We start from the raw sequence: 14,010 nt of genomic DNA, 5'->3' as shown, positions 1-14,010 counted from the left end.
AGCTTCCAAGTCACACTAGCTGTTTTTGAGATTGGCATGTGGCACTCTGAGCATTTTTTGGCAGGAGGAAACAGCCTGCCGTTTTGCATTTCTTTTAAGCCTCCTGCGGCAGGGCTGTTCTGCTATTCTGCCCTTAGCAGAGCTACATGGGAGACCTGAACTCAAGACCTTTGCCGGAAATACCACATCACAGGGGTCTTGTCTTAGTTGGGGTTACTATTGCTGTGATGAAACACCAAGACCAAAAGCAAGTTGGGGAGGAAATGATTTATTTCACTCACAGTTCCATATAACATGTTCATCATCAAAAGTAGTGAGGGCAGGAACTCAAGCAGAACAGGAACCTGAATGGAGGCAGGAACTGATGCAGAGGCCACGGAGAGGTGCTGCTTACTGACTTGCTTCCCATAGCTCGCTCAGACTGCTTTCTTATAGAACCCAGAACCACCAACCCAGCGATAGCCCCACCCACAATGGGCTGGGCCCTCCCCCATCAAACATTAATTAAGGAAATGCCCTACAGGCTTGCCTACAGCCCAATCTTATTCTCAGCTGAGGCTCCCTCCTCTCAGATGACTTTAGTTGTGTCAAGTTGACATAAAACCAGCCAGCACAGGTCATCCTGGGAGAGGTGCTCTCTTGGGTCTCTGTGACATAACCTAAGAACAGTTCATACACAGGAAAGCACAAGATTCTTAAGAAGCCAAGTCAAGTGGTGTGCCTTAAATGTTTAACAGATAATACTCAATAAAGGGTCTGTCTATGAATATGTTTACATGTCTATATGTATAGCTTTTCTTTTAAATAGGTGTTGCAAAGAGTTTGTGAATGGTATTCCACTTAGGATCTTTAAAATGCCCAAATTTGGGGCTGGGGTGGGATGAGGTAGGGGTCAATGGATAAAGCATTTGTGTGTGAGTGCAGATCTGAGATCCCATCCCCTGCACTCACATAAAAGCTAGGCACAGTGTAGTACATCTGTAGCCCCCAGTAAGTTCCAGGTTCAGTTAGAGACTCTGTCTCAAAAAAACAAAGGAAGGGGGGTGGGGAAGGTAGAGAGTGACAGAGAACTCTGACAGCTCCTCTACCTCCACACCTGTACACTCAGTCTACACACATGCATACACCTCCACCACTTCCCATCCAAAAATGTCCAGATCTTTTCCTCTCCCATGCTCCCTAGAAAGCTGTAGTAATGAGAAAAAGCCAAGGAATGGGAATTCTCTTGGCAGCCACGAGGTAGCAAAGAAATAAGCAAAGAAATAAGCCGCAAGGATGTGTGATGTGGAATTCTTTGTGAGCCAGGAAGACACTTGTAAGCCTAAATGTTTGTTAATAGGCTTCTGGTTGAGTGAGTGGTGTTCAATCTACAGAATAAATTCAGGAAGGCTATTAGAGAGAGAGAGAGAGAGAGAGAGAGAGAGAGAGAGAGAGAGAGAGAGAGAGAGAGAATTGAGTCACAGATACTCATATGAAACAATTTCTAAGAAATATTGTTCACTGGAAAAGCAAGGGACAAAACCGTAGCTAGAATGTTTTTTTTTTTAAATTTCTAAGACACCATACTTATGTACAGGTATGAAAATATGATTATAACTGGAAACTCCTGGAGAAAATTTGCATCTGGACAGTATGACTGAGAGCCTGGGGTACAATGTAGGCATGTGCTTTTGGATTCTTTGGATATTTTATTGAATGCCCAAATTCCTTTTTCAGCCATAAAAAAATTCCAATATAATAACATAAGCTAAAAGCAACATCCTGACGAGTACAAGGTTATCTCTGGTGGTAGACCACATTGACACCCCTTCTTTGCATCTTGGGCTCCCTCTCCCGGTAGCCAGGACCTTGGGGACTGTGAAGGTGGGACAGAAATAGAGTTGGAGTAGCCCTTAGCTGCACTTGTCCCCCAGGCGCCTGCTGTTGAGGCTGTAAGAGAAGAGCTGGGGGAAACCACTTTTCCATGTACACCGGTGAACACCGCCCCCCACGTCTAGAGCCTGGTGCACCAACAGTTTGGCTTCACTCAAAGGAGTTGGAAGAGGGGATGAGAGAGAACGAGAGAGGAGAGAGAGGTGGGCAGAGGTGGATGAGGGAGGGGAAGTGGGCATTAGGTCCTATTTCCTTCATTTTTCTAGGAGTCTAGCTCTAGAGCCTGGGTTGAATATCTGTTTTTAAGCTGTTCCTGGAACACTTTCCTTTATGCGGACTCCCACAGTGACAATCTTACCGTCCTAAAGTGGCCAGACTCGTGGCAAGACCTGGTCAGAGCCTGAGCAAGGCCGTGTCTCTGGGAGAGCACACTTCCATCCAGCCTCGGCTCTCTTGTCTTTACCTTCTACTTGTCTAAAGCATTCTTGGTCCTAGGCAGACCTCAGGCCCCCACTCCATTCCCTTCTTCCATGAAGAGTCATTTTCCTGCCGGATTTCTCTTCAGGACAGCAGAGGCTGGAGCTGCTCCAGACTTTTTTATTTTATTTTATTTTCCATCTCAAGTCCCCCAGAAAGAGCCCAGGCACGAATCTGATTGCTTTTAATTGCCTCTGGACAGGCTGTCTGCCTTGCCTTGAACCAGTGGGCAAATCAGTTCCTGTATCCAGGGAGGATTTGATGTGCTGATTGGGGTCATCCCTGCAGTCCGAGGTGGCATCAACTGTTCAATCTGGAAAGTGGGTGAAGGACAGTAGAGGGTGCCATGCTTAAAGAGGAGCTGGAGCCTGTAAACAGCATCTGAAACCTGATCCAACAGCACCCCAGTACTTTCCCGTCCCTTCCTTCCTCCTCTCCCCTCTTTTCCCCTCCCCTGTTAGTGTTACTGGACTAGAGGTGTTGTATAAGCTAGGCAGGCGCTCCATTCCCGAGCTCTATCCCCAGGCCCTACTAAAGTCTGAGTCAGGCCCTCACTCAGTTACCAAAGCTAGTCTTCAATGTGTGATTCTCTTGCCCAGCACCACCCTCTGCCAGTTTCTGGATTAGGGGTTTACACTGCAGGTGCCTACCACCAGGCCCAACAGTTTTCAATGATGCAGAATTCTCTCTTTGTTTAAACCAGCTTGACTCAGAGCCTGTGTGGCTCTTCATTTCAGTAAGAGCTCTGATTGAGAAAAAGGAGAGAGGTTCATGCACAAAAGAGTCCATTTCTGTAGGGGTGTGTGTGTGTGTGTGTGTGTGTGTGTGTGTGTATGAAAGAGAGAGAGAGAGAGAGAGAGAGCAGAATAAGAAAATGAGTGGAATGATATGCAAATAGTCCTGATAGTTTGGGGTTATGATGGGTGAGAACACAGCCATACAGCCATCCTATTCAGTGAGTATAATGGTCAATAAATCACATTGATCTTGAACATTTCATTACAAAATGGGCTTCGTGTGAGGTGTTTTGCTCAATCACAGGCTAATACAAGCTAGGCTAAACTATGGTGTTTGATTAGATATATTACATGCATTTTTCTCCTGACAATATTTTCAACTTAGAATGGGTTAAGTGGACACAAATCCATTGTAAATCAAGAGGCATCTGTAAGTCAGAGTAACTGGATATTGGGGAAGCGGGATTAAAAGTAACTGCTCTGTTATATATTTTATTCAGTTAGTTTTACACTTATGTACGTGAGCATTTTTCTTCCATGTATGTACATGCATGAGCATGCTTGATGCCTGTAGAGGCCAGAAGAGGCCGTTGGAGCCTCTGGAACTGGAGGTAGTCAGCTGTGAGCCTCCATGTGGGTCCTGGGGATCAAACCCAGGTCCTCTGTAAGAGCAGCCCGTGCTCTTAACCATGGAACCAGCTCTCTAATTCCAGGTTTTTTTTTTTAATTTAAATTTATATTTTTAGATGGTTTCAGTATGTATTACTGTCTGGCCAACCTCAAACTCATCTTTGTGCCTGTTTCTGCCTCCTTCGTGCTGGGATTAAAGGTGTGTGCCCCCACAGGTAGCTTAAAATCTGTAGCCCTGGCCAGAATTCATCATTTTCTTACTTCAGCCCCTTCAGCATACCTACCAGTAAGTGCTGCTACAGTGGACTTCCTTCCTTCCTTCCTTCCTTCCTTCCTTCCTTCCTTCCTTCCTTCCTTCCTTCTTTTTTCTTCTTTATTTCTTTCTTTTAAAAATTTATTTTGCATGTTTGTGTGTGTGTCTATGTGTGTGTGTCTATGGTGTATGTGTGTGTGTGTCTCTGTATGTGTCTATGTGCATGTGTGTGTATTTGTGTGTATGTGTGTCTATGTGTATGTGTGTGTGTCTATGTGCATGTGTGTGTTTGTGTGTGTGTGTGTGTCTATGTGCATGTGTGTGTGTACTGCTCAGAGGTTGATAGCAGGTGTTTCCTTTTTTGTTGTTGTTGTTGGAACTGAGGATCGAACCCAGGGCCTTGCTAGGCAAGCGCTCTACCACTGAACTAAATCCCCACCCCTGCAGGTGTTTCTTTCAATCACCCTTCACTTTATATACCAAGGCAGGATCTCTTTCCTTGAACTCAGAGCTCACCAATTTACCAATTTGGCTGCTCTAGTTAACCAGCTTGTTCCAGGAAGCTCAGTCTCTTCCCATGAAACAGTATGATGAGTGGGCCACTCTGCCCATTCAGCGATTTTGGGGGGCGGTTCTGGGGACCTAAACTCCAGCATTCATACTTGCGTAGCAAATGCTTTACCCCCAAGCTATCTCCCCAGCCCCTGTTCTGTGTTTATTATTTGCAATGCATTAAGCATGGATTGCTAAATGCTCATCCTTCTCTGCCAAGTTGTTTTAGTTGTCCATCATCAGCTCAAGGGGGTGAGAGGAACTCTCTTCTCTACTGTTGGTGTTGCAGGCAGGAACATGAGCCGCCTAGATACAAGTAGCAACTGCTCGTTTGAAGCCGTGGATAAGCTCATGAGTACCTTGCAGCTGGCCGTCCACATCCCAACCTTCCTCCTTGGCCTGGTCCTCAATCTGTTGGCCATCCGAGGCTTCAGCACCTTCCTGAAGAAGCGGCAGCCAGAATACATCGCCACTTCCATCTACATGATCAACTTGGCTGTCTTCGACCTACTGCTTGTGCTCTCGCTCCCATTCAAGATGGCCCTGCCACAGGTGGAGTCCCCCTCCTCAGCCCTCTGCACCCTGGTGGAGTGCCTCTACTTCATCAGCATGTACGGGAGTGTCTTCACCATCTGCTTCATCAGCCTGGACAGGTTCCTCGCCATCCAGTACCCAGTCCTAGTCAGCCACCACCGGTCCCCCAGGAAAACCTTCGGGATCTGCTGCATCCTCTGGATCCTGGTATGGATTGGAAGCATCCCCATCTACACTTTCCACGGGGAGGAGAAATACAAATGTTTCCACAACATGTCTGACAGCACCTGGAGTGCCAAGGTCTTCTTCCCCCTGGAGATCTTTGGCTTCCTCCTTCCCATGGGCATCATGGGCTTTTGTTCCTACAGGAGCATTCACATTCTGCTGGGCCGTGCAGACTACACCCAGAGAGCCTGCATCTGGACCATTGCTACCAATCTTGTCATCTTCGTGGTCTCCTTTCTCCCAGTACACTTGGGCTTCTTCCTGCAGTACTTGGTAAGGAATGGCTTCATCTCAGAGTGCAGGGTCAGGCAGGGCATCAGCCTCTTCCTGCAACTGTCCCTGTGTTTCTCCAACATCAACTGCTGCCTTGACGTTTTCTGCTATTATTTTGTCATCAAAGAATTCCGCATGGGCATCAAGGCCCACCGGCCCTCCACAGCCCAGCTGGTCCACCAGGACACCACAAACACCAGGGGTTAAGGGAAGGGACCCCTCTCAAGGGAAGGAAATCCAGGTCCCAAATTCTCATAAGGAACATCCAATCCTTCTTTGACACTCGCTAAGTACCATCTTTGTTCTTTAAACCCTAAGACCTTTCCACTGCACCTGGACGGCTGACATATGTCACACTTGTTTGGGGTTTGCTAAAGAACCAGGTGACTTCTTCATTTCTAAGTCCAAAATGTATGAAGCAGAAGAATCAAAAACGAAAATGTCACTTTAAAAGTGTGTTTCTCAGCTTTCCCATCTTTCCCTTTTGTTGGAAGAGTCTAGAAAGGAAGAGAGAGATGGAGAAAGGATCAGGGCAGGGAATCAAGAGCATTTTGGTGGAGATACAGGGATAGGGAAGGAATATGCCTTCTAGATAGAGCGAGCTTACACTTATTTTCCAGATCCTTCTGAAGCTCTGTTGACAATGACCTCACAGAAATGATGACAAAGAGGGCTTTTGGGGCTGAGCCCTAGAAAGGCATAAGAGGCCAGCCAAACCTCCTCATGCCCCTGAGAAGGATTAGATGGAGGGAGGGGGCTGTGTGAAACAGGTCATGGGGAATCAGGAGTCACTGTGGGGCCAATGGGGGCAGAGTGGAAAGGAACAAGACTATACCCAGGGAAGGAGCGAGAAGAAGAGACACATGCTGGAGCTGGACGTCCTCCCTCCTACTGCCATCCAGTAGTGCTATCCCAGGGCCAAGAGCCTAAAAACAATAGCTGTCTTGAAGGTGACCAGCCTTCTGTCTTGGACAGCCTTGAACTAGGTCATCAGACCAACATGAAGGGGATGGATGAGAAAGGGTTGGTCTTAACTTGGTTCAGCCATAGCAGCATGAAAAAGCTGTCCTTATTGGGTCCTTGTTGGGCAGTTGGCACTGGTGACACCATCTAGGGAGCTGGCCAGGAATTGGAGGGGAAGAGGGGGCTTTCTTCACTGGGCAGCACAAAGGCCTGGATTGGAGGAGGGTGGTGAGGCACTCGCCGGTTCCTGGAGGCAAACTGGAGACAGCTGAACCAGTGTCAGAGCTTCAGCGGCTCTTCTCACCCTGGCGTGGGAGCTCACAGTGACAGCTGAAAGCCTCGCTTGCGATGACTCAGCTGCTCCAGAGAGTGAAGTGATAGAAGAATAAATTGTGGGGTGTTTCTGCAAGACGGAAGGAGTGGGATGAGAAGAAACCCATGAGACTTCACATGGATAAGACACAGGTCTTTAGGAAGAGACACGGGCAGCCTAACTAACAGACCCCACAGGATAAGAGGCTGGGGAAGGGGTGGTGATGTAGGGAGGGATGGGGGAAGACAGAGGTATGGCTATAATCTGGCACCTACCCACAGGGCAGAAGCTGGAGGTGAGCAAGGATGTAGGAGAAAGGAGGAGCAGGAAGGGGTGGAAGAGGAAGGAGGGAGGGAGGGGGGTAAGGAAAAGGAGGAAAGGAGGAAGGGAGATGGGCAGGAAGGGCTGAGACAGGGAGGGATAGGAAAGGTGAGGAGTGAGGGTAGAGGCCCAGGAGCTTCCTCCTGCGAGTCTGTCATTCCCCTTGGATTGGAGACCATGGAAGGGCAGATATTTCCAGGCCAGGGTGGCTGTGGCAGTGTTTAGGTGGCACTGTGGAGCCACCTGTGGGCCACTAAAGGAAGATTTAAGGAAAAGAGTTGAGGAACTCCACAGTGGCTGGAGGAGTGAGGTTACTAGGATCAGAGTCCCACCTCAGAGCTGGGCCTCCAGGAACCTGTCGGTGGAGACAGGGCTATCAGACCCAGAAATGAGGGTCCCAGCCTTGGGTGCTGTTTTCTCACACCACTGTCTTGGCCAGAGATACCATGCGTGACACTGAGACAGCCTGACTGTCACCTACAGCAGAGCATTTGGGGCTGCTTTGGGTTAGTCCATGACTGGGTAGGTCTTGGGATCACCTCCTCCAAGTTCTCTCTGTTTACAGAGCTGTTAACCCACCCAACAGAGTCAAGTGTGTCTGCCTGGCAGGCTTCCCCAGAGCAAAGGCTTAGCAAGCCCTGACTACCCACCAGCCCCATCAATGACCAAAGCTAAAACCTGGTGTGTGCAAGACTCTGTGGTAGAAAGGGCTTTGTGTCCCCAAGAGTACCATTATCAAAAGGGCAGGGAATCTAGAGCTATAAACTAAGGACAAGGTCCCTGGAGGGGTACAGCAGTGTCGGATTGGTGACCTGGAGATAAGGAGGATAATTTTGATTCATTCCAAAATAGTGAGTGAAGGGAAGGAAATTCTTGACTTTTCCCTTGGAGACTTACTTAGGTGTGTCCAGACTCAGGTCATCAGTCCTATGGGTCCTCAACTGGCAATTGGCCCAGCAGTACAGGAAATGGGGAGGGTCCAGAAATGGAGTGCAGCAGATTGCCAACAGCGAGTGAGGGAAATCTAGGACTTAGTTGTGGAAAAAGCCCAGATTCCTGTTGCTAATTAATTAGAAGCTATTGTTTAACCATGAATATGACCTTATTTGTACCCAGGCTAGAAAATATCAGCTACATGTACAGTTGTGAAATCTAGCAAAATTAATTGGAAAACCAATTTGATTAACATGATTTACCAAATAAATAAATTCATTTAATGCATTATGACCTTGTCTTGGGCTTCAATTTCTGGTTACAGAGAAGAACTGGTTTCTCATGGCCCCTGCTAAAGGATTCAACCATCGTGGTCCCTTTACCAGCCTCTGGGCACCAAGTATGATATTACAGAGTGCCTATCTCAGGTGTGCAGCTGGTCTTCCCAATTAGTTAGGAGCTAGACCCTGGGGGGTCTAGTGGCAGTCACATGGGTGCTAGGTTGTCTGTGGTAGCCACTGAATCTCACAGACCGCACACACCTGGCCTCAGTCCTCTTCAGCTGCTCCTCCATCTTGTCCACACAACACTGACTCTGTATGAGGGGCCTAGCCAAGAGGCCTGCTGACCATATGTCCTCCAATGGTAATGCTTCTTTCTCTGGTAAGTCACGGTATAAATCTACCTTTCCTCATGGGGAACTCCTCCTCACCTACCACAGCCCCTGATAAACATGGCCTGATAGGTTTAGGCCTAACTACTTTTTCCTAAGTACCTCAAGTTCCAAGACATGCTTGGATGTGGAAAGCTGACCAGGGACCTCCTCATTCCTTAGCAGTCATTTTTCTGTTAACCCTAGTTACCTCATGGCTATCCCCTTGGCTCCCAGAGGATTTCACTGGAGAATGTCAGTCATGTCCCTTATGTGTCCCCTCCCTGTGGACCCTTCCAGGGAGAATTTGATTAGAAAATGCCTATTCATGTCTTTCACACTTGTCAGCTACGTTCCTCATGAGTCCCCTCCCTGAGAACCCTTTGAAGATGAAGTCATAACAGTAATACAGTGGAGATGCCCTGGGTTCCTGAGAACACCCACAGGGAAGATTCTACCCTCTAGAAAGTTACCATGAATCACTAGTAATTTCAAAGATGCTTGAGATGACTGTAGGTTTGGTAGTAGCTGCAGAGACGTGCGAGGGTTAGAAAGGATTGGTTAACAGATCAGCGAGGAAAAGACAGGGTGAGCTTTCTAGCCAGGGATGAAAAGAGTGCCAACCAAGCAGGATCCATGTGGAGATGCCACCTGCAAGATCTTCCATGGTCCTCAGAGGGCTAGCTACACTGTGGACAGCATCCTTTGGGGGCCACAGAGAGGCTGGCTGAGGCCACTGTGAGAATCCCTTTCTGGGGACAGGGGATTCAGGGATTCAAGAAAGCTGAACTTGAGGTGCACACCCCTGAAACTACCACCATAACACCTCTCATTTTCAGGAGTGCCTCTTGGCAAGGCCAGGGCAGAGCTACCATGAGTGCTGAAGGAAGGTGTAGCACACTAGAGGTGATCACAGTACGGTCTGTCCCCTCTTCCCTTTGTGAACAGTGCTGGAGGAGGGACCTTCACTGAGCTACCACAGAAATGAGGCCCTCTGTCCTTTGATGTCTGCAAAGGAAAGACTTCAAAGGAATGCTTGTGGGAGCACCCTGAGCTCACCTTTGAGGCCCCAGGCAGTGCCTTTGCTCCAAGGCAGTCACCTGAGAAACTATAACCATACTTGTCTGCACAAGGTGCAATGCAGCCATGGGGTGGGAGGAGGTGGGAGAGTGTGGGAGGGGTGTTGTACAGCACAGTCACACAAAAAGGCTATTTAGCGTCATCTGCAGAGTGTGGTTCTATAAAGAGCCCCTCTTGCCTAAGAATGGCTTTGCCCGTTCAAACATACCCCCTATGTTCCCTACCCAAGTCGCATCTTGGAAAAGTGAGGAGGGTGAGGCACTTAGGGCCCTTGTTCAGGGATAAGCCAAGCCTGACTAAACCTGAGGATCTGATCTCAAGAGCTGATTCTCACGGGCATCACCTCTCACACAAGCTGGGCCTGCCCAACAGATTGATGCAAAGGACCCAGTGCTGGTGGCCAGGGTCCAGGGAGAAGACAGTGTTCCTCCCCTTCCCTCTCCAGTAGAGAGGGCCTAGAAGCCAGGGACCCTAGGATGGTTAGGGATGGGTCTAGCTAGGCTTCAGGGTAGGGAATATTTTTGAAGTGGGACTCCAGTAGCATCTGGTAGGAGAAGATACCTCCATAAACACACATGATAGGCTGCTGCTGCTAGATGCTGGGAAGGACCTTTCCAGCTGCAGGATGCCTCTGTCCTATTCTTCTACACACACACACACACATCTCTCTCACACACACACACACTGTTTCCCCCTCTTAAGGGGCAGCTGGGGCTTTGCTTTCACTAAAGGCAATCAGGGACAATCACTTACTATAAAGTGGGGCAGGGGCAGGTACCGAAACACAGGGTGCTTGGTGCTTGGTAGACTTGCCTGCACTTGCTGGACCAGAGGGTCAGAAACATTTCAGACCTAAGCAGGCAGATGGGCTTCCGGCATTCCTGGAAGGCAGCATCAGGCTAGCATCCCTTGAGTGTTCTAGACAATTTACCTCCAGAGGCTGGGATGTTTAAGTCATTGCGACAAACACAGAGGAAGGTTGATGGTTAATAGAGCTTAGCTGTTGGTATTGCCTCCCCGGAACTTTATTCTGCAGAGTGCTCAGATATCAGAGATACAGCCAAGGGCTGATGGAGTGTAGGAGGTACCACTTAAGTGGCAGAAAAACATTTCTCACCATCCTGGTGGCTGAATGTGTACGGTCTGGCCAGGCCCTGTGTCTAGTGAGAACTCTCTCCTTGGCTGTAAATGTTTGCTTTTTACTGTATCCACACATGGCAGAGAGAAAACAAGCTTTCTGGAAACTTCTGATAAGGATACTGTTCTGTTTGGGTCAGACTCCACTGTTAGGGTTTCATTTTACCTTTACTTCCCCCTGAAAAGTCCAGAGTTGGTGGAAACATTCAGTCCGCATGCCTTCTGCTCTGGGAATTTGAATAGAACATATGTACTTCCTCTTCTTCCTCAAGCTGAATACACCTAGCTCTGAGCTTCATGACATTTTACAGAGACATGCCACCTATGCCGTCACTGGGATTCCCTCTTGGTCCTGGGAATCCAGCATGAATTCTAGCAAGAGAGGCTCCTTGGGACCTGAAGAGACAGCTCAGTGGTGAAGAGCACTTGCTGCTCTTGCAGAGGACGTGAGTTCAGTTCCCAGAACCTACATAGGGTAGTTCATAACACACACAAATAAAAGGAAAACAAATCTTTAAAAATAAGTGAGGGTGGTTGGGGAGACCGCCCAGCAGTTAAGAATACTTGCTGCTCTTCCAGAAGACCTGGGTTTGATTCCCAGTGACCACAGGGTGGCTCACAGCAGTCTGGAAGGCTAGTCGGAGGTGATCCGTCTGATGCCCTCTTCTGGCCTTCTCAAGAACTGCATGCACATGATGCAAAAATGCACAAATAAAATTAAATAAATAAAAAGGGTCCTTATTAGGGGTTGGGAATTTAGATCAGGGGTAGAGCACTTGCCTAGCAAGCACAAGGCCCTGAGTTCTGTCCTCAGCTCCAGAAAAACAAAACAAACGAACAAAAGGGTCCTTATTTTTGAAATCGTGAGGAGGGGTCATAGATGCCCACTGCCAGGCTTGTGAATGAAGACTTCCACGTTACACAGTTACAAGGCTTTCTCCTACACTTCCCATAGGGTTGCAAGCTGCCCCTCCCACCAGCTCAAATGTCTCTTCCAGGGGGCCCACAGCAAAAACATGCCTTGGAGACTGGCCACCTTCCCTGGACCACTGCCGGGCCTTCTCCCCACAGATCCTATGCCACTTACTCCACTTGGATCTGGGGGCTCCAAAGCCTGGCTTCCTTCAAGACAGGGAGAAGCCTGGAGATGTCCAAAGTGGATGGGTTTTAGCATCCATTCTTGTAATCATGATCCTGGTGGAGGAAATGGAACCGTGGTGTCAGGACGGCATGAGGAAGCTCCAACATCTTCAGTCGAAATAACTGGCATTTGTGTTTCCTGGGCAAATGCCACGTCTGCTCCTGAATGGGACAAGAAGGACAGAACAGAGGGCTTGCAGCTCTCTGAGGTACCAGTGGTTTCTGAAGAGGAAAGAATAGGGTAACTGGGAGCCCCTTCTTGCCGCAGGCTTTGCTTGTGACGTTTGCAATAGTGCCGCACCACCTTCCTTTCCAATGGGTTAGTGTTCAGCAGTGTAGTGGAGGGACCAGCAGTCTGGCCCTTTAAAGGATGGGACGGGAAAAACCCCTCTCACCCGCACTTACCTGGAAGTGGGCATTCTCTGGCATCCTGGGGTCTGTGGTGTGAGCAGCAGGACTGTGGGGTTCTGGTCTGAAGCCTACAGCCCCTCTTGTTGCACACGTACATGCACTCTTCTCTGAAGAGGTCCTGCCTGGAGCCTCAAGGGTGACACCTTCTGACCGCATGGAGAAGCCATAGCTCATCCTTCTTCAGGGGTCAGCAAACAAAGCTGAACTTCCCTTTGGACTCTTTGGACTGATGAGGACCCTGGAAATTTTGAATCACTTGGGGACAGTCTGAAGAACAGACTAAAGCAATGCATTTCAGCAATACAGTCAATGTGAGGACTTTTGTAATCTAAGTCAGTGAAGCAGGTCACCCTAGTCACACTGTCTTCTTTATACATGACATTTATTAATCTTTGTCCCCTCCTAGGAGCTGATGTCATAAAAAATTCCACCCTCCCGGGATGTCCTTACCTGACCTGCTGTGAAAGTCCCTAGGGATCCCTAATTGCCAGAGTCTCTCCAAGGCCCGCTCACTCCCAGCAAAGGCCGCCTTTGGCATAGCTGTGAATCTGGAGTCCCTACCTTCTGCTCCCTTCCTTCAGTCCTTCCTACTCCATTGTTTATCGAGGAAGGGGGTGGGGTGCAAAGATATCATTCAAAGGCAACACTAAGTGAGAAACACCTGTGGAAATAGCCCCTCCCCCACACACTTCCTCAGAAGTTTAATAAGCGGGATGTACTGCTGAAATAATCAAACTCAGAAGGAGGGCAGCATGGGGAGGTTTGGGGAAGGGGCTGTCCCCAGCAGCTGGCGCAACCAGGATGCAGTTTACATTGTTAAGCATCCTTTTCCATGTCCTGCCATCAGAAAGTTATCAAGCTCTAGCCTTGTTAGTTGTCCTTTGGGTGAGAAAGAATCTGGAGTGTTTGCCCAGGAAACAAGGCCCCAAAGACCGATGCTCTGAGAGGTTGAGGGGCCTTAGACTCCCCCCCACTCCCAAAGTCCAGGTCCCTCTGACCTTTATTTCCATCAAATCTACTCGTAAAGCTCAATAGGCTTGTCATACACCATGTCCTCTTTCAGTCTCAAAGAGAATCATTTACAAGCCACTGTTTCATGGCTCATGAGACCTTGTCCTGGGCCTTTGTGTATGTTCAAAGCTCACTAGGTTCTACCTAAAAGCCATGTGTAAGTCACCTCAAAGTTGCCTGCACTCTTGCCTCCCCAGCAGGAGTAGGGTATGCCCTTTTCGTGCCCCACTGAGCTGGTGGGTGGCCATGCACTTGTGACTTTCCATGCTCTGGTTTTTCCACATTTGCACATTCACAGATGTGTGTGCTTTTCCTCTGGTTTCATTTGTGTTTGTAAGTTTGCTCCGGAGAATGTCCAGATGACAGAAGAAAATGTCCCCTTGTCACATAGGGTCAGACACGGAGGAGGGGAGGCAGCTTTTTTTGACTTTGGGTGAGAAGCATAATTGGCCAGTTTTCCCCTTAGGACTGGGGGTGAGGGGATGCTGAATGTGGA

At 48.6% G+C, this 14,010-nt stretch overlaps 1 protein-coding gene across 1 annotated transcript in view; it reads left to right on the top strand.

The window, feature by feature from the left end:
- The window catches only part of Gpr55 (G protein-coupled receptor 55), a 63,411-nt gene extending 57,442 nt beyond the window's left edge, over positions 1–5,969 (top strand). Inside the window, exon 3 of the mRNA XM_036172740.1 lies at positions 4,811–5,969. Coding sequence (XP_036028633.1) covers positions 4,819–5,760 — 942 coding nt within the window. The 5' untranslated portion in view covers positions 4,811–4,818 and the 3' untranslated portion in view covers positions 5,761–5,969. The remainder of the gene's footprint in view (positions 1–4,810) is intronic.
- The last annotated feature ends 8,041 nt before the right edge of the window (positions 5,970–14,010 follow it).

This window comes from Onychomys torridus, chromosome 23 (genome assembly GCF_903995425.1).
Source record: "Onychomys torridus chromosome 23, mOncTor1.1, whole genome shotgun sequence".
Taxonomy (NCBI): domain Eukaryota; kingdom Metazoa; phylum Chordata; class Mammalia; order Rodentia; family Cricetidae; genus Onychomys; species Onychomys torridus.
Note: the sequence above shows the minus strand (reverse complement) of the source record. Positions and strands in the feature narration are given on the sequence as shown.